At 41.6% G+C, this 21,446-nt stretch overlaps 1 protein-coding gene across 3 annotated transcripts in view; it reads left to right on the top strand.

Annotated features, from left to right (window-relative positions):
* The first annotated feature begins 484 nt into the window (after positions 1-484).
* Positions 485-21,446, top strand: part of DDR2 (discoidin domain receptor tyrosine kinase 2) — a 150,865-nt gene continuing 129,903 nt past the window's right edge. For 2 of the 3 annotated variants that reach the window (XM_032291557.1, XM_032291558.1), the window contains exon 1: positions 766-1,159. In XM_032291557.1, coding sequence (XP_032147448.1) covers positions 1,154-1,159 — 6 coding nt within the window. In that variant the 5' untranslated portion in view covers positions 766-1,153. Of the gene's footprint in view, positions 634-765; positions 1,160-21,446 lie in introns of those variants that run through there. The other variant, XM_032291559.1, reaches the window with a different exon arrangement.

Below are 21,446 nucleotides of genomic sequence, written 5' to 3'. Positions count from 1 at the left end.
CTTTCGCCCTCTACCTCCCTCCTTGGATCTCCTACCCTTGGGTTCCTGCTTGCCTTGCGTTTCCCATACTCACAGAGAATCAGGACCTCCAGAGCAGCCCAGCCTGGGCTTGGTCAGGAATGATCCAGGCTCTGAAGGGTTAAGGCTGGAGTCTATATGGATGGAGAGGATTATCAGCTATCCTTTGGAGAGTGGAGTGAAGGCTCCTCCCCTGCTGCCTACCCGCCCCTTTCACATGATCTCTGCCCATGGCCATGGAAGGGGGAGAGGAGGGGGTTGAAGATAAAGGAGGGAAAAAAGAGTTTACAAAGTAATTTAGAAAGTCCTCATAAAGCTTGTGTTTTCATTTAGCAGCATGAATCCAGAACAGCAACAGACCCTCAGAGGCAGCAGCCAACTGGGAATTGAGTGAAAAGAAAAATAGGCATCCTGGACTCTGGCACTGTCCAGTTTTTTTTGGTCGGGGAAGCAGTGGTGGGAAGGGATTAAATCAGATTTTTCGGGGAAGAGCTCGGCTCTGGCTTTCAGGGCCAAAATACTACAGGTCAGCTCCACGTGTGTGCCCCAACTGTCCTGGAAGCTTCAATTGGAAGAAACCCCAAACTTTAAGCTGTGCTTAGAGCTTCAGCTCAAGTAAGAAAAACGAGGTGCGGGGTAGGCAGGGGGGACCACAGGGTGGGGATCAGGTCTCGGAGGGGAAGGAAAAGCAGATGGATATGGGTGGGAATAAGGCAGAAGGGAGCTGTGTCTTTAAGTCTGTCCTATGGTTATACATATTTTTTCTTCTATGAATGGGTTTTGCTGTAAATTATAGCTTTGCCCATAGTCCCTTGGGTCAAAAGAAATAGTCTCCAAACAGAAAACAGCTCTGATTGGTGACTTTCCTTCTTCCCTCCCCAACCCCCTTCCTAATTGAAACCAAATGTGCAATATATTGGATGCTGGGATCCCTGGCGCTTTCCCAGGAATCCTCAGAATGTGAGGTTTCTCTCAAAGGCATCTTGCATCAGCCTGTGGATGTATGCCTACCACCGGGCTCCTTCACCAGCAAAGTGGAAAAAGAAGCGTTTCACAACAAATTCTTCTTTTTGGGTTGGGGAAACGCAGTGGATTATAGCTCTGTTTTCTTCTTTCCAAAACTGTGCACCCCTGGATGAAAGTAAGTCATGTGGGTCTTTTTTCTTTATTATTTTGTTCTTTTTTGAAAACGAAACTCCGCTTCTTTTGGTGTCTCAGGAAAAGTTTTATAAAAGAAACAGAAGGGCGTTTTAAGTCAGGCAAGGAAAGGAACAGAATGAGGCACCACAGACTTGAGAAATCAGATCCCACATTTTTGGGGGTCTGAATTTATGTTATGAAGGGAAGAATAAAGAGCACTAATAACCAAAGAAGGCCGAAGCAAAATAAATGAATCCATAGCAGCTGCAAGATACAATAAACAGCGTTAGCAGAGTTGAAATTGTTGGCAGGCAAGACAGGCCGATTGCAGAATTAGTTTCAGGATGGAGAAAGCAGAGCAAGAGAGCTAAGTTTTTAGGCATTTAGTAGTGTGTTAGAAGGTCCTGAGTTTTGGAGATAATGTAGACCAAGCACTTTTTGTTTTTTAGGGGAGTTGCTGATTTACTTGTGAGTAGGGTAACTTTGGATGAGGGGTGGCTTCCCCCTGAGATTTGGGGTGGCCTGGGGGAGGCCGGGTGCATGGAGGATTTTTCAGTTGGTGACGATGAAATATAGCTTCCCAGACTCATCTCCTCACTGGCTCTGGGTGTCTTTCCCTTTTTTATGGAAAGACTTGGGACTGTTTTCATTTGGGACCTCTGAGTCCTGGCCTAGGTTCAAGAGTCCCATCCAAAGGGAAAGAGAACTTTTCCGAGTGGCTGAAACTCTCAGACCAGCCATTTGAGGCGAGCGTTCGTACGGTTCAAGCCAGTAGGGGGTCAGCACCATTTTGCCGATAGCTGATCGTTGGCTTCCTACATCCTTTCTGTAGAGGAACGCAGAGTTACAAGTCCTGAAAAGGGCCTTAGGCCTCTCATCTGATCCCCCTGCTCCACAGACGTCAAAAATGACAGGAAGGGGACCGACCTGTTCAAGTCCCACAGTACATCTGTAGCGAAGCTCAAAATGAAATTGAGCTTCTCCCTACTGCTAGTCCCGTGCTCTCCACTCCATACCTCTGCTTTCATTTCCTTTTTAAGGTTTATTCTGGCTGAGACAATAGAGGCAGTATGATGAGCAAGTCACCGCCAGGACGTTAATTATCAGTAATGAGCCAACAGTGGCTCATCAGCTAATGGTGTCTATAGTTCTATTTGTGTGTGTGTGTGTGTGTGTATGTGTGTGTGTGTGTGGGGGGGAATAAAAGGAAGCTAACTTTTGAGTATTTTCTATGCACCAGGCTTCATGCTCAGGGCTTTTCATATATGATTTGACTGAATTCTCACGGCTATGTAAGGCATTGTTTCTATCTTACATATAATGACATTAACGCTTAGAGAGATGAAATGAGTTGCTCAAGAAAATGCAGCTAATACATTTGAAACTCACGTATGTCTGACTCTAAAACCTTTGCTCAGAATCACCATTCAACGATACTCCTTTCATCTTCCTTGCATTTGGTTACTTTTGGATTCAAATTCCATATTTCACTGGGTGATCAGGAGGTGAAGGTGTCAGGCTACAGGAGCAGTATGGATTTTCTCTCAGAGGCCACTTCTGCACTTGGCTGAACATTTATATGGATATCAGATGTGGGTTGATTTCTGGGTCTTTGGTATATACTTACCTTTGTTATGCAAAGAGCCTGGGACTTAAGAGTCAGAAGACTCAGGATCAGTTCTGGCCCTACCTTTTACTACTTAGCAAAGTTGCTTTGCCTTTCTGCATCTTGATTTCTGTATTTATTATATGGGAACAATGGCAGTACCTTTCAGTATTATTGTTGTAAGAGGTATTGGACGTGCATGCATGCATTCTGAAGGCTATCAAGGGCTTGCCGGTCTGTATCAGCTCTCATGATTAGGATCAGTAAACACCAGAACGTCATGTAAGGCAGCCCCTGTGGCGCTGGGTCTGGCAGTTGCTGCTGACACTGGCAGGAGGGGGAAGATGGATTTGGATGTGTGTGAAACTCTGAAATGGGTGGCCTCAGCCTTAGTGCCTGTCTCCTTTGAATGGAAGCAAGTCCTCCTCCTTCCCAGGGTAGTATTCCTGAGGATTCTGTCTTAAATTCTCCTCTGCTGGCCTGGTTTGCCATGATTCCTCACCCGAAGCAGTGTAGGCTGAAGAAAACTGTGCTTGGTGAAGCATCCCCTTCTTGGAGACTCCCTGTCTCTGAAAAGTAAGGCTTTAGCCAGAACCAGTCCCCTGATTGCTCCTTAGACAAGACTGATATTTGAGGAGCTTCAGATCTAGCTGAGGGCAGATCCTTGACCCAGGACCTTCTTGTCACTGGCAGGCACATCTCCCTCCATCCTTTCCCTGACATTCCCTATTCTGTACCTGCAGTCAGAAGGGAAGCCGCTGCTCCTGGGGTGGGGATCAAGAGCCGGCCTGCAGTGGCGAGGCCTCAGCCTCTGTTTCTGGGTAAGATCCATTTGCTTTAGAAACCTTAAAGGTAAGGGAAGTGGGAAGGTGTTTCCAGCATGCCTTTCACTTAGATTCCTCAACAGTCTCCATGTCCAAGCACAGAGTGGGACTGTCTTTCAAAGAAACCTTATCACCTGCCTACTCTCCCCTAGCCGTTCTGTGAACTCCCACTTTTCTTCCCTGCTTATATAATCACTCCCGAGTCTTGAAGTCATATGAATTCTCTATCACACACAGTGAATTTAGTTCAGACCTTTCCGTGTATTTGCATTTTTAATAGATGCATGAAAAAATCAGAGCGGCCACCCCTTATGTATTCATGTCACATCATTTTCAGTTCGTATGAACTCTCAGACATCCTTCCCGAGCTCCTTTACAAGATCTGCTTTCAGGCACTTCACATCACCCTCACGTCAAACACACAACCCAAGCACACATCTCGCAGGCATCCAGAAAGCAAACACACGTCTAAAAACGGACCTCCACAGACATGCTAACGTTCTTGTGCCAGCTCACATAAATGGTGACCTGCCTGCAACACAGACACACTGGACTCTTTATACCTCTTGCCCTGTTTGAAGCTGTGCAACATATGAATTAATCAACTGTCTCCCAACAACCTACTCAGTCCAGAAATGTGTCCGGTATCCCCAGGCATCCCAGAGCTTCTCTGAATTCAGCAACCATCCATAATGAGGGCTGCTCACTAAGAAATTAGAAACTCCAGGTAGACCTTAAAGATTTTCAGACCAATCAAATCAGAGTATCTGAGGTTGGAGATTGGAAACCAGTACTTTGAACTGCTCCCAGGTGATTCTGATGTGAAACAGTTAAGTGCCTCTACTGAAAAGTCTCCAGCTGTGTTGTCTTTGGCAATTCAATTCTATTCCATTTGATTTAATTCTATTCCTCAAAGATTTGTTAACACTGTGTTTAAGATTTTTACTAATAGCATAGTTTCGTAAAGGAGCTGAGAAGCTCCTACCTGTGAAGATGGTAGTTTGGACGCCCTTTCGGACATATTTCATAGGTAGCTAAACCCGTGAAGTTTTCTGTAATCCAAGATAATCCTTAGGGCCTTAATGGCTTAAGTTGCCAAAATAAATTGAGATGGGAGATGGATTAAAAATGAGAGCAAGTAATCTAGCATTTTTACATTTTTTCCTTTTAAAATTTGAATGCTTTTATGAATCCAAAAAACATGAAACAATAAAAATCTCAGTGAAGTCTCATGTCTAAGATAGTTTTTCACTGATTTTATTTTTCTCTTAAATAGGGCTGATTTCAAAAGATTACAGGTATATTTTTTATCTATTAAAAATGTCATTGCATTCTGGTAATCTGTCATAATTTTGTTTTTGCTGTATTTCTTTATTTACTCCTCAGTAAACAGTTATTGGATGCCTAGTCTCTGCTGGATACTGTTATGTTTTATGATCAACAAGCACCATGAAGTTATGAGCACTTATAAGCATTCACTGCTTTAGGGTCTAGGGAGTATAATATGAATTTGACCATACAACACTTGATTTAGAAAATTAGTATCCACACTGGGTTAATACAATTTAGCTTTTAAAGTTTGCTGAACTGTAATTCAAAATGACCCAGAAACAGTTATTCTATGATTGTTAGTAGAGCCAGGTGTCATGCCATAAATAGGACCTCAAATTTTATATTTTTTATGATTTTTAAAAATTAATAGAGCAGCTTTAGCTTTATATAAAAACTGAGAACAAAATGCATCGTTCTGATGAATTCCTTCTATCTTTTGCACAGTTTCCCTATTATTATAACCTTGTATTAGTATTGTTTTATTTCCTGTCAATTACTCATATGTATTTATTAAACAAAATAATAAATTTATTATTTGTTCCCTATTACTATGAAAAGAATAAATCATATTTCTGCCTCTCAAGTTGTTTATAAGGTTATATATCTACAGTTTGAGGTTTCTTATTTATTAGAAAAAATCTTTTCTGTGCACTGAGTGCATGACTTATTCAGTGCTAGGGCTTCACACAATGTCTGGACATAGTAGACATTTAATAAAATATCTGCTGAATATATAAACAAATGAAATGAAGGATCCAGAAGTAAAAGACATAATCCTTGTCCTTAGGAACTTAGGAAACAATAGACATGTATAACAGTGACTAGAGAAAATTTCAGAAACACATAAAAGATTATTAAATCTCTGACAAAGGAGACATTGGTATAGGCAAACGAGGCATAAAGCCATTACCAAGAGTCCCTTCCTCGTTCCTGGGACTGTACTTATCATCACCATTGTCTTTGTTGCCATGGCCTTCATGACTGTCCTAGTAATTATGGCTATTGTTCTACGTCTAAATCCAAGCATTAAAAAGCAAACTCCCATAGCCCCATGGTAAGGTTGGAAAAGTATGTGCAAGTGTGTCTGCGTGTGTTTTTGGCCATTTTTAAAAGTATAGTCACACCAATATACGCCACTTCCATTTCTTGCCAGATGTAAAATGAGTGACTACCAGGGCTTTGTAAAAGAAAATCGCACTTTGGAAGTCCTTGTGGGAGCCATACCAAAATGCCTGGCAGTATTGTAACTTCTCAGAGACGTGAAAATTAGAGGATTGGTGAAGTTTTCAAAGGCTACTGACACTTGTCCTTCAGGATGGACCCTCCTGAGACGCAGGGGAGCCAATCGACCTGAAGGAGAGAGTGGTAGGAGCTAAATTCACTCAAGAATAGCAATCTGTCCTCAGACAGACACAGTTCCGATTTTAGAATGTGTACGTAACAGAGTTTAAAATGGACATCACAATGCTAAAATAGTATCAATGGAAATTAAAAATAAGTCCTAATCCCTACCAAAATTCCAGCAAGTTTTTTCTTAGATATCAACACACCAATTTTTTTTTTCTTTTTTCTTTTCTCTTTTTGAGATGGAGTCATGTTCTGTCACACAGGTTGGAGTGCAGTGGCTCAATCTCGGCTCACTGCAACCTCTACCTCCTGGGTTCAAGCAATTCTCCTGTCTCAGCCTCCCAACTAACTAGGACAGAGTGTATTCCCTCTCAAATACACTTCCTGTATTTGAGAGGAAATACAGATGGTCCTGACTTAAAACAGTTCAACGTATGATTTTTCAACTTTACGATACTACAAAAGCGATACTCATTTAGTAGAAATAGTACTTTGAATTTTGAATTTCACTCGACAAAACTGTAGAAACAGTAAAAATGTTCGTGGTTGCCAGGGATTAGGAGTGAGGGGGCATAAATAGAACACTGAGGATTTTTAGGGTAGTGAAACTGTTCTGTGGTTACTACATTTTACCTTTGTCAAAATCCATAGAATGTACAACACTAAGAGTGAATGAATCCTAAAGCAAATGATGCAAATATTGTGGGTTTTTTTTTTTTTTTTTTTTTTTTTTTGAGATGGAGTTTCGCTTTGCTGCCCAGGCTGGAGTGCAGTGGCCCTATCTCAGCTCACTGCAACTTCCACCTCCTGGGTTCAAGCGATTCTCCTGCCTCAGCCTCCTGAGTAGCTGGGATTACAGACACCTACCACCACACCTGGCTAATTTTCGTATTTTTCGTAGAGACAGGGTTTTACCCTGTTGGTCAGGCTGGTCTTGAAATCCTGACCTCGTGATTCGCCTGCCTTGGCCTCCCAAAGTGCTGGGATTACAGGCGTGAGCCACCGTGCCCAGCTGAAAATGATGTGTTGATATCACATACCATTAGGTTTATTGGTAGGCTTATTGATTATAATAAATGTGCCACTGTCCTGAGGGATGTCAATAGTGAGAGAGGTTTTGTGGCAGAGGGCAGGGTTTATACAGGAACTGTACTTTCTACTTAATTTTGCTGGGAACCTAGAACTGCTCTAAAAAAATGAAAGTTTAATTTTGAAAATCTGCCTTATCTCCAAATTTTAACACTTTGATTTCATCTTGGCTACTTCTTTCTTATTTGAAGGCAGGCAACGTAATAGGGTTATTCATAAGCATCTGTATTTTAAAATGATCAATTTTGTTTTTCAGATAAGTACCCTAAACTTAAATGACATTATTTTATTTATTAAAGCTATCTGCGGCAGAAATGTTTCAAATTCTTGAGAGAGACTAATTGAGTAGGATAATAGCAGATATGTAGGTATTTTTATGTCATATCCTTCAAATTATAATAACTATCACTTAAAAAAATAGTCATTTGTTTTGTTTGTTTTTATAGACAGAGTCTCACTCTGTTGTCCAGGCTGGAGTGCAGTGTTGCAGTCATGGTTCACTGCAGCCTCTACCTTCTGGGCTCAAGTGATCCTCCCACCTGAGCCCTTCGAATAGCTGGGGCTGTATGTGCACACCACCACACCTGGCTAATTTTTTTTTTTTTTTTTTTTGTAGAGATGGGGTTTCATTATGTTGCTCAGGCTGGTCTCAAACTCCTGGGCTCAAGCAATCCTCCCACCTTGATTTCTCAAAGTGCTAGGATTACAAACATGAGCCACTGCACCCACCCTGATTGAATTGTTTTAACTACAACTTGGTGTGGTAGAAAGAGTGATGGGCCAAGGGTTAACAGGGTGAGATTCTAATTTTAACTTTGCCACCTATGAGCAGTGGGACTTTGTGCAGGAATTTTTAAAGTCTTTCTGCAAATAAATTTTCTCATCTGGCCCAGCGTGGTGGGTCACGCCTGTAATCCCAGCACTTTGGGAGGCTGAGGTGGGCAGATCACGAGGTCAGGAGTTTGAAACCATCCTGGCCAACATGGTGAAACCCTGCCTCTACTAAAAATACAAAAAATTATTCAGGTGTGGTGGCAGATGCCTGTAATCCCAGCTACTAGGGAGGCTGAGGCAAGAGAATTGCTTGAACCTGGGAGGCAGAGGTTGCAGTGAGCCAAGATCATGCCATTGCACTCCAGCCAGGGTGACAGTGCAAGATTCCGTCCCGAAAAAAAAAAAAAAAAAAAAATTCCCGTCTGTAAAGGGCAATATAAAATTTCTACATTTTCCAGTCCAATTATGCTCATCGCTCTCCTGTCAGCACCCACAACCTCATATTCACTTTCACAGAAAGACTTGAGTCACTATGATCTTTACCCCAGTGGTCACCCTATCCCCATGCTCCTCTCTCCTCTCATTTTAGCTAAATACCACTTTTCTTTAAAGGCCAGCTTAAGTTTCAGATCCTTCATCCATATGCAGATCTTACTTCTTGGAATCTCTAGTTCTTTTGGTCAGTATCACTTAGTTTAGCAAAGACCACGTCTTAGGTGATCACTCTAACTCACCTTATAGCATAACCCATAAGTGAGTACTTAATGAGTTCTCACTGTATATTAGATTAAGGACTTATTTTATATGCCTAGCACAGTGCTTATTTGTTGTTGGAAAAATTTTTAGACAGCAATAATTGAGATCTCATACACTATAGTCTTTAAGGATGGAAAAGAGCTCAGTAAGTTTCCATTAATTGGTTATGCCATTAAGATCAGCATCTAAAGAGAGCTAGGTCATGGAAAAATGGTCTAAGTACTGGACTTACTATCAGAAGAACTGGGCTTAAATCTTGATTCTTGTGAATTGTGAACACTGTAGAAAGATACTAATGTCTTTGCGAGTACAGATAAAGAGGAACAGATAAGCTCACATGAAAACTTGGTTTGTATTGGGTCTGTATTAGACAGAGGGCTATTTTGTTTTATATTTTAATTTTTATTTATGTATTTATTTTTGAGACAGAGTTTCACTCTGTCGCCCAGGCTGGAGTGCAGTGGCGCAAACTTGGCTCACTGCAACCTCTGCCTCCTGGGTTCAAGCGATTCTCCATTCTCCTGCCTCAGTCTCCCAAATAGCTGGGATTATAGACACCCACCACCATGTCCAGCTAATTTTTGTATTTTTAGTAGAGACAGGGTTTTCCCATGTTGGCCAGGGTGGTCTTGAACTCCTGACCTCAGGCCGTCCACCCACCTCGGTCTCCCAAAGTGCTGGGATTATAGGTGTGAGCCACCACAGCTGGCCTGTTTCATTTATTTTAACAACAAATCGAAGATGGTTATTCCAGGAGGGTTTCAGAATACTACCCCGGATTTGGGTTCTCCCGGTTTGATTACAGGCAGTGCTGATGTCTTTCTCTTGATCACACTCTTTTCCTCATGCTTGCGTTCAGTCGTCTGATCATAGAAATGCTTGCCTTTAACCTTTCCCTCTCTCACAGAGTGTTCTCTGTCTTCTGAAATACCTTTCATTGGTTAAAGCTTTCAAAAAATCCCTTTTTGAACATTCAGTGTTATGTAAAAAACAAATTACCTGCTCCTTAATATCATGTTTGGAGGTGAAAAATTTTCCAAACCTTTTGTTCAGCCATTTATTACCAAAGGGATGTCAAGCTGGGATGTCAAACTAGGATGTAAATTCTAGACCTATACGATTCCTTTCAGGGCGTCTGAAAAGTTGCTTTCTTATCCTTTTGCTGTATTTTGGTGGCAGGCTTTGTTTTTGCAGTTTAAAGGGTGATTGATGGTCTTATTATCTTTCCTTCACAACTTTCTGAAGTTCACTTGCCTGTTTCATTTTCATGATTGAAGGTGCCAGCTGCTTCTGCCCCTCTCCTGGATCCACCAGCAACCCCCATACTCCAGAAAAATGGAGCTACACTGTGCCTTTCCCTGAGCTGTAGAAAGTTCCACCTCTAGGTTCCCAGCTGCTTCTCATCATCATTTTTCAATTGATTGAGTTGCCGATATTTACAAAATACATTTAAGAAAGACCCTCATAATGTCTGGTGTTGACCTATGTACACAGGTAAACTTCAATGACTGTCCATTTCCCTTTCACTGCCAGCCTCATGCTTTTTGCAGAAGTAATATAGAAAAGAAGAAGAGCATTGAAATAGAAGACAGCCTCCCAGGCTCAGGTGATTCTCCTGCCTCAGCCTCTGCCTTCCGGGCTCAGGTGATTCTCCTGCCTCAGCCTCTGCCTCCCGGGCTCAGGTGATTCTCCTGCCTCAGCCTCTCGAGTATCTGGGATTACAGACACCGGCCACCATGCCCAGATAAGTTTTGTATTTTTAGTAGAGATGGGATTTTGCCATGTTGGCCAGGCTGGTCTCGAACTCCTGACCTCAGGTTATCCACCCACCTTGGCCTCCCACAGCGCTGGAATTACAGGTGTGAACCACTGCACCTGGCCAGAAGATCTAATTTTCTAACTTACAAAGTACTTGAATATTGAAAGGAATTTCATATTTTCCAAACTAAACCCTCATTTGGGTTGGGTAGGGTTAGGGCAAGGAGAAGTCTGGGAAGCAGTTCTTGGGTAGTTAAATTGGAAAAATAGAGTCTGGCACATTCAGAATGACTCCATATTTGTTGCCTGCAGACAGTACATAAGAAGTGAGACCTGGCTTTAAGAAGTATGATACCTGTGAAAACCCTGGATGCACTTGCAACTTGCCTTACCCAAAAGTGTTTAGGTCTCTAGCAGGGACACCTCCAGTTTCTTTTGCAAATAAGCTGATACTTGGTTTCCAAAAATGTATTGAACTAGTCTTAACGAGAAAAATAAAAATTATATTGAACGTTCTTACACCTAATGCTACATTTTAGCATTTAAAAAAGTAATGAAGCATATGTTTGGGTGGGAGTGTAGAAGAGACTGTAATATTTTTGTGTCTGAAGCCTCTATAAGGTCTTATTCCAGCCTTCCATAGGAACATAAGCCATGACTGTCGTCCACAACTTGTTCCTAAATTTACTCAGCTACACTTTCTCAGAGCTATGAAGAGAAGTACTCCGATGCTATTTAAAAATTCTTCAAATCCTTTTTTGTGATGATGAAGTTATTATAGTTACAAATGCATGATTCAGCAATAGGCATTAAGAAAATATGTCCCACAGACAGCCTGATGATCATGGTGTATGACTCTTTCTTCTGAGTACATGAGGGTTAGATGAATGTGGTGAAAAAGGATTGAGATCTCTAGATCCACATCATTTACTTGTATAAGCAGTCTCACCAATGGGTATAGAGCCAAAAGAAATGAAACCATATGTCAAAGAGATACGTGCACTCCCAGATTTACTGCAGTGTTAGTCACAGTAATCAAGATATGGAATCAACTTAAGTGTCCATCAGTGGATGGATGGATCAAGAAAATGTGGTACATATACACAATGGAATACTATTCAGCCTTCAAAAAGAAGGAAATCCTGTCATTTGTGACAACATGAATGAACTTGGGGGGCATTATGTTAAGTGAAATAAGCCAGCCTAGAAAAACAAATACTGCATAATCTCATCTATATGTGGGGTGTAAGAGAATAGAACTCATAGAAACTGAGAGGAAAATGGTTCCCAGAGGCTGGGGAGAGGTGGGGTGGGAAGATTAGAGAGATGTTAGTTATAGGACACAAAATTTCAGTTAGATAGTAGGAACAAATTCAAGAAATCTATTGTACATCATGGTGACTACAGTTAATAGCAATAAATTGTATCCTTGAATATTTCTGTGATAGTAAATTTTAAGTGTTCTCACTACAACAGAATGATAAGTATGTGAGGTAATGCATATGTTAAATAGTGTGATTTAGCCATTTCACAATGTATACATATATCAAAACATCATGTTGTGTGCCATAAACTTATACAGCTTTTACTTGCCAATTTAAAAATATTAATTTAAAAACGATACAAAAGAAACGTAGTGTAGGATTCGCCCCAGACCTACTCGAATCAGTATCTATATGTAAATATTAGTTTAAAAAGCAAAATGAGATAAAACAAAGCTAAAAAGCAAAAGGAATTCCATTTTTACCTGTGCTATGAACCACACTTCTTTTTCTTGAGATAGAGTTTCACTCGTCACCCAGGCTGGAGTGCAAAGGCACAATCTCCGCTCATTGCAACCTCTACCTCCTAGGTTTAAGTGATTCTCCAGCCTCAGTCTCCTGAGCAGCTGGGATTACAGGCACCCACCAACACGTCCGGCTAATTTTTGTATTTTTAGTAGAGGTAGGGTTTCACTATTGGCCAGGCTGCTCTCGAACTCCTGATTTCAGGTGATCTGGCCGCCTCAGCCTCCCAAAGTGCTGGGATTACAGACATGAGCCACCGCGCCCAGCCAACCACACTTCTTAAGGCCAGATAAATAGCTTTAAGTGTAGAGTAAATGGTGTTCCACTTGCAAAGAAGAGGATCTCTTTGTCCTCTCCTTCCCCCAGCCCCAAATAATGGCTTTGCTATTGGCCAGAAGGATGGGTTGAGGAGGGAAGTTTGTGAAGCAATGGCCAAAGGCCTTATGGAACAGGCATGCGCAGGGGCAGCTTGATCATAAATGGCTGATGAAGCAGATTCGCTGTCACTTACCCCTGGTGAACAGGCGGGACCGCCTTGTTTAAGGCAGACAGGTGATGACAGAAGAGTAGACAGCCCTGAATGAACCTTTCCTCAGGATTGTCCCATTTGGCATTACTCAAACCTGGATAATACATGGACCTGTTTTATAGGGAAATATTTTTCAGCTCTTTGGGTGATCTAGTATTAGGATCTTATTAAAATATGTATAATTATAACACTAGGTATACAATTCTTATGTTTATAGTTCTTACACAATTATAGAGCTCAAACAAATTTATAAATGAAATCAGATATATCTGAGCAGATTTGAGAGAGAAAAAGAAATCAAATGTAACCATGAAACCCAATAAGATTTAAATTATTTTAATGTGATAGATGATGTAGTTTTGTTGAAAGTAGTCACTAATGTGAAATCTAAAGATAGGCAGAGTAGAACCATGTATCCTCAGGGTCTGGTCTATGCCTAAATCTGTCATTTAAATGTATTAATACTCATGCAAAGCATACCTGTTAGTGTAGTATATGGAACAAATTGTTATTAATAGCTTTGAAGGTTCATAAGTTCAGAAAAATATGATCTTAACCAAAACTCTGTAGTAAGCATTCATGGAATGTCAGCTTCAATGAGGTATGATTTGATAATTTGTTAAATTGTCTACTCACTTGAAGATAGGGTTAGCATTGTGCTGATATTAAAATTGGTACTAAATGGATATCTAATCCATTTACTAATAGAATCTGGGACAGAACCATTCTTCTTTGTGCATTTATGCCTCAAGTTTCTGCTTATTCACTGGTATGTGTTGGTATGTAAGAAGCCAAAGTCCCCATGACACCTGCTCACAGCGTGAAGATGGCATTGGATCCTGTGGCTGAGTAGATTAAACTGCTTCATGACATGCAGTGACTCAGTTTTCCCACCATTTCCTCTCTTTCCAGATTGGTCCTTGGCTTGATGTGGCTTTCATTTGGCATTTGTGCAATTGTAAACACAAATGGAAAGCCAGGCAGTGAAATTGCATGATGGTTACTCCTTGTATTAAAATGTCAAATTATTATCAAAGACGTAAAATGTAAAAAAAATCCTAGAATTTTTGTGGGCTGCCAGTTATTTATACTTTCAGACATGCTGCTTTAAAATTAAATTTGGGCCCCACGGTTCTCAGGAAAACTTTTTTCATCTGCTGTCTTTCCTTTAAGTGTCATTAATAATTAGAAATGACAATTGTGAGGACTTCTGAATAATGGGTGTTTATTGTGCTCCAAAATTTAAGTTAAGCACTTTACTTATGTAATCTCATGGAAATCTTATAATTGCTGTGAGCTGAGTATTTTGGCTATTTTACATATGAGATCATATGACACCAAGAAAAGGTCAATCACATGACAAGTAAGTGGCAGCAGCAGAATTTGAACCTGTATCTTTTTCATTGCAACGCCCAAGGCTTTACCCACTAAAGCCTCTCCTCATGTCTCCATTTCACATTGTGAATATCTCTTTTACTGCAACTAGGCACAACTACTCTACAATTACCCTCTGACATTCCTGTCCTTACCACTGGGCCAGTGAGTCTCAGTCTTTAATATGCATCAGAATCACCTGGAGTGCTTTTTAAAGAATGAAAGTCCCAGGCGCCACTCCAGACTTACTGAATTATAAATTTTCTGTGCAAGTATCCAGGTAGCCTATATATATATATATTTTTTTTTTTTTTTAATTGGGATGGAGTCTCACTCTGTTGCTGAAGCTAGAGTGCAGTAATCTTGGCTCACTGCAACCTTTGCCTCCAGGGTTCAAGCGATTCTCCTGTCTCAGCCTCCTGAGTAGCTGGGATTATAGGCATGTGCCACCATGCCTGGCTAATTTTTGTATTTTTAGTAGAGACGGGGCTTCACCATGTTGGAGTCTGCATCTTTTAAAACAACCTCCCTCAGGTAGTTCTGTTGCAGGTGTCTGTCTGATCACACTTTGAGTAAAACTGCATTAGACTGTGGTTGCCTCAAGAACCATGATTTTTTAAAAAGTCCATCCTTGTATCTAAAGGACATGCTCACTAAATGCTTGTCAAATAAGTAAAAGAATGAAGGGACAATTGTCAAGAAAGATGTGTTCTCGGGAAGAATATGCTTTTGGCCAGACCCGTGGAAAATTTAGAGATACATGTTTAAATATCACTTAATATACTCAGTCTAGACTCCCCTTCCTGGATGCCAAGCATGGCAAAGAGCCGATGAGAGGGTGGCAGGAAGTACAAATTATCCATGAAAAAAAAAATGGAAATCCTCTAGACCATCCAGGATGAGATAGAATAAATCTTCTCCTGCTTTTCTAAAACGAAAGTCAATTGAACTAGAAACATTTAAATGCACTTGAGGCCCAGAAAAAGATTTATTTCCTTAATGTTTTCTGGACTTGAAATTTTCTACTTAACTCATAGCTCTAAGGTCAATACGGATTTGTTACCGGAAAGGGGTCCCAATCCACGCCCCAAGAGAGGGTTCTTGGACCTCATGCAGGAAAGAGTTCTGGGCAAGTCTGTAAAGTGAAAGCAAGTTTATTAGAGAGGAAAGAAACAAAAGAATGGCTACTCCGTAGGCAGAGCAGTGGGCTGCTCAGTTGCGTATGCTTATAGTTACTTCTTGATTATGTGTTAACTAAGGGGTGGATTATTCATGAGTTTTCTGGAAAAGGGGCAGGGATTTCCCTCAAAACTGAGGGTCTCTCCCCTTTTTAGACTATATGATGTGACTTCCAGACGTTGCCATGGCATTTGTAAACTGCTATAGCGCTGGCGGGAGTGTCCTTTAGCATGCTAATGCATTATAATTAGCATCTAATGAGCAGTGAGGACCACCAGAGGTCACTTTCATCACCATCTTGGTTTTGGTGGGATTTGGTTGGCTTCTTTACTGAATGCTGTTTTATCAGCAGGGTCTTCATGACCTGTACGTACCTTGGGCCGACTTCCTGTCCCATCCTGTGACTAACCTCCTGGGAATGCAGCCCAGCATGTCTCAGTCTCATTTTACCTAGCCTCCATTCAAGATGGAGTTGCTCTGGTTCAAATGCCTCTGACAAATTCATTCCTGTATTTAGCAAGAGGTTTTTTGTTGTTGTTGATTTTTGTTATTTTGATTACTTACTAAGAGGCTTGTATTTAATAAGACATCGTCCTTTCCCTTTCTGAGTTCATTTTCAGTTAGAAAATTCAGGGAGGTGTAAAAGAGCAATGCAAGTAAGTAGGGGGGTTAGTTGCTCAGAATCTGCAAATGTAGAGTGTGTGGAAGGGTTTGTATAGCCAGGGGACTGGCGCGGGATGCTACAAATTGAATAAGAATTAGAAGAAACTGGATAGGCAGGAAGCAAAGAGCAGTGGAACAGAGGCTTGGCAGATTGCTTGCGGCTGGCTGGTTCAGTTAACAGTGAGGGCAGGAGCCTAGGGTGGTGGGATATTTGCCTTGGGGATCATGAAGAAATAGCATTGCATTGATATGTTTTCTGACATTAAATAGAACTTTGGATCTTATGGAATTTTGAGCATTTCCTTTATCTGAAAGCAGGTGAAGTATTGTCTTAAGATGTAACAGCAGTATGTAAGTCAATTGCAGGGGAGAAGGAGGCTGCTTTCTCAGAACAAGGAGCACTGAGGAAAAAATTAAACAAACAAACAAAAACAAAAAGAGAACGTTGCTTTCAGTAGTCCAGATGTGAAGGGACAGGGTTTAGACCACGGTGGTGGAGTGCACGAAGAAAAGCCAGAGGGATGTGGAAGGACAAGACGGTACTGCCACGAATGGTGGCAGGAGCAGCGTGGAACAAGCACATCAGCTGGTGTGGAATGTATGAGAACAAAAACACTCATTTTCCCACCAGAACCCTTAGTAGGAGACAGTGCCTTAAGCTTATGGGTGAGGATCCCAAGTTGAAATTGCTTAGTAATTTCACCCTTTGTTGCTGGGAGAGCAGATGGCTCTGGAAGAGACGGACTGTTTGTTGCTTCTTTTTCCTTCTTCCGTCTCTCATCACTCTCCAACCTGTTCCCACAGTGAAGACCACTCACTAGTGACATTTCTGCTTGAGACCTACAAAGGAAGTCTTGGTGATGAGACTTAGGCACTGTTTCCCAAAGTGCAATTCTTGGAAATCTGTGAGTTTTAAGTAGATTACAGGGCCACAGTTCTGTGGTCAAACTAGTTCAAAAAATATTGTTAGAGAATTAAGAAACTTTCTTTACTGTATTAAAGACTTCCCAAAGTGTTTAATATGGTAATACACATTTTGACTATCCAAGAGAGGGCTCGCTTACAGCACTCCACCAACTTTTTGGATCATGGAGCTCTTTTTAAAAGAAGCACCTGGGGAGGAGAGGACCACACAGCATGTACTTCAAGAAATTAGGGACTAGAGAGCTTGTCTTGAAAATAATTCTCTTGCACTAGAGGTTGGTAGTGTTATGGAAAGGAAGAAGAGTTGGGATTTGGGTCCAGGCTTTACCACTGACTGGTGATCTGGGGTAAGTCATTGAATGTCTCTGAGCCTCAGTTTCCCCAGGGGTTATGTTCATACTAAATGAACTCTTCAGCTTCTTTCAAAAGTCTGTCTCTATATTGAAAAAGGAAAATAATCTGCAATTTCTTTACTCTGCAGTAACTCTGGTGGTGGAGGCAGTGATACGAACAGAGAGGGTAGAGGGGACAGTGACAAGAAGATGAGTGAGATACAGTCTGAGCCCCTGAGCTGATCAGATTGTTGGGCACAGTTACAGTGCTGGGCTGATGTAACAAAGATAAATGAAGTTTGTAGTGTGTCCTCAGGCTTCTCTGACTCCAACCACATCATGTGATACACAGTAACTAGTTCAGTTGCTAAGCAACACTAATTCCCAAAGGTCACTTAATCCATCTAGTCTCAGTTCTGCTACTAAGTAGCTATAAGCCTTGGATAAATCAGTTAACCCTTTGGGTTTGGGTTTTCTTCATCTGTAAAATAAGGAAGTTGGATTAGGTCTGGGACCATTTTTAAGTTTCCCTGAGTCTTACCTGGAACATGGTAAAAAGAAACACAGCTGTTCTCCTCTCACCCACCCCATGCAGGTGCCCTAACATTCTGTCTTTGCTTTCCTTCTCTTCCTTCCTCCTGGGTCATTTCATCTGTTTCAGACTTGATTGCATTTATGTAGTTGAAGTTCAAATGTGGATTTCTAAGACCAACCTCTCTCTTGAATGCCAAAGTCAAGACGTGTCTACCTGTTATCACTCTAAGGAAACCAGTTTTCCCAGGTTAAAAAAAAATAACAGGCCAGGTGCGGTGGCTCATGTCTGTAATCCCAATGCTTTGGGAGGCTGAGAAGGGCAGATCACTTGAGGTCAGGAGTTCAAGAACAGCCTGGCCAACATGGTGAAACCCCACCTCTACTAAAAATACAGAAACTAGCCTGGCGTGGTGCACCTGTAATCCCAGCTACTCAGGAGGCTGAAGCAGGAGAATTGCTTGAATCTGGGAGGTGGAAGTTGCAGTGAGCCAAGATCGCATCACTGCACTCCAGCCTGGGTGACAGAGCAAGACCATCTCAAACACACACACACACACACACACACACACACACACACACACACACAAGGTGTGCTCCTGGTCACATGCAGGCCAGACACCCAAGATTTTTGACTACTTCCTTCTTCCCTCCTGTGCTAGTCACTGGCCAGTCCTCCACCCTCTCCACATTATTATTGTTATTTTTGAGACAGAGTCTTGCTCTGTTGCCCTGGCTGGAGTGCAGTGGCATAATCTTGGCTCTTGTAACCTCGGCCTTTCAGGTTCAAGTGATTCTCATGCCTCAGCCTCCCATGTAACTGAGATTACAGTGGGTGTGTGCCACCATGCTCAGCTAATTTTTGTATTTTTAATAGAGACATGTTTTCACCATGTTGGCCAGGCTGGTCTTGAACTCCTGGCCTCAAGAGATCCATCTGCCTTGGCCTCCCAAAGTGCTGGGATTACAGGCCTGAGGCACTGCGCTCAGCCCCTCTCCACATTATTATAGATCCACATTATGTATTTCTCTTTTCTGATGTCGTTATTGTATATCAGGCTTTCATTGGTCATCCTGCGCCAGGTCTCTCCTCCAAAGTACCCCACATGCCAGACTCAGCCTCACAGAGCTCCGAGCCTGCCATCCCACTCCTCCAAAGGCTTTCCTGGCTCTCTCGTACTCACCCCCTACTGGCTTTTGGAGCCAATCATTTTCCAGCTTTGTCTTCAATTACCTGCGTGTTCCTGCCTCCAGCCAACTATTTATTAATCTTCTTATCCCATAACTTGCCTCTTCAAATTGTTCCCTTTTCTTAGACTTTTGTCTGCATTCTTTCTACCTGACAAAATCCTAGTGATTTTCAAGAGTCAGCTCAAATGATGCCTCCTCACTCCAACAATTTTTAGGGAACACTCAACTGGCTTGATTTCCCTTCTTTAGCACCTTCTTCTTTTCTTTCTTATTACCTTACCGACCCAAACATATAATATCCATTATATCTTTATTAAGGCCAAGGAACGTGTTTTTTCATCTTTATGTCAACTATAGTACATATTACATACTAGGAACTCAGAAACATGGTTGAACAAATTACTATTAAATTATGAAGCTACTAAAACAATAATCTATTGAAATAATGTAATTATCTTAATCTCCTAAGAAAATACTAATTAAGTAAAATAAATAATCTACAATAACCCAAAAACGAATCAAATTTTGGTTTACTCTTTGGTGTTTTGGTATTCTACTTTCATGTCAAGTTTAGGAATGATTTTCTTAAGAATTTTGATTTTGATTTTAGTTATAATTTTGTGTTATTAAGACCATCAGCCTATGGTTAAAGACATTTGTCTCTCCTGTGAAATCTCACTATCTCCATGAAACTGGCTGGCTTTGCTACATCACAGGAATGGTGTTATTTTTTCTAGTTGGAGCATCGTATGATGATGTGGTTGAAAACGTGCTTTGGCATAGGACAGACTTGATTCGGAATTCTCACTCTGCCCTCAGTAGGGCTGCATGGGGAATTTAGTTAGCATCTCCAAATATCGGTTTCCTCATTTGTGAATGGAGGTAATAATACATCCTGTGACTGCAGGTGCTGGTTCTAGTCTTGGAAGGATTGTCATGCTTGACAAAAATTGTCATACTTACCCGAGGGGCTCCTCCAAGCCTGGGCGGGGTTTTCTCTAGGCTCTGTGGAACCATTAATGCGAACCACACTGGGCTATGTAATTTTGGAGGCAGATTGGAAAGTTGAAACAGAAGGGCAGGGACTGTTGGTCCCCATCTTCCTGTCCTACTGGGGAGGGATACAGGAAAGTGGACTTGTGCTTCTCATCTTGAATGAGATAGATGACAGACTCCAGGGAATTCCTCTTGTTTGGAAAAAATGCTCCGCCATTTTATTTTATCCCAGTTTCTTACATCCCCAGACTTCCTAAAAGACTAGACCACTGGAATTCCCTGAGAAGCCAGCTAAGGCTAGGACATAAGATCAGCCCCACAGCTCATTTTGGTTCCTAGACAATAAGGAGAAGGGACTTAACAATTACTGAGTGCTGAGTACCCACTATGTGGTAGGAACACTCTGTACGTAATTACAATTATGCTTTCTTATAACTTTATCACATATATATCATCTCTATTTTATAAGTAGACACTAAGCAACCTCCCAAGATTGTACAGCTAGTAAATCTGAGTGAGGAAGTGAACTCAGGTGGTCTACAAAACTTTCAGCATTTGTGACCAGGCGTGGTGGCTTATGCCTCTAATCCCAGCACTTTGGGAGGCTGAGGTGGGAGGACTGCTTGAGCTTAGGAGTTAAGAGATCAGCTTGGGCTACATGGCAAAACTTCATCTGTGTGGAAAATACAAAAGTTAGCTGTGTGAGGTGGCATGCATCTGCACTCCCAACTACTTGGGAGGCTGAGGTAGGAGGATCACTTGAGTCTAGGAGATTGAGGTTGCAGTGAGCCATGATCATGCCGCTGTACTCCAGCCTGGGTGACAGAGCAAGGCCCTGCCTTAAAAAATAAACAAACAAAAAACCTTTTAGAATTTGAGAACTTCAGTGTGATCAAAGCAAATTAGCTTTATGAGGTAGGGGTTTCCTTTAGCTTCTATGTCAGGGAAATTTTGAACCCACAGGATTAACCTTTTGGCACCTTAGTACTGCAGGGAAATAGCTTTCAGAAGTACTGTTTGGGGGCAGGGCATGGGAGCTCATGCCTGTAATCCCAGCACTTTGGGGGGCCGAAATGAGTGGATCACCTGAGGTCAAGAGTTTGAGACCAGTCTGGACAACATGTTGAAACCCTGTCTCTACTAAAAATACAAAAATTAGCCAGGCATGGTGACACACACCTGTAATCCCAGATAATCGGGAGGCTGAGGCATGAGAATTGCTTGAATCTAGAAGGTAGAGGTTGCAGTGGCTGAGATTGTGCCCTGCACTCCAGCCTGGGTGACAGAGTGAAACTC

The sequence above is a fragment of the Sapajus apella genome, unplaced genomic scaffold (genome assembly GCF_009761245.1).
Source record: "Sapajus apella isolate SASKATOON/1434 unplaced genomic scaffold, GSC_monkey_1.0 scaffold25, whole genome shotgun sequence".
NCBI lineage: Eukaryota > Metazoa > Chordata > Mammalia > Primates > Cebidae > Sapajus > Sapajus apella.
Note: the sequence above shows the minus strand (reverse complement) of the source record. Positions and strands in the feature narration are given on the sequence as shown.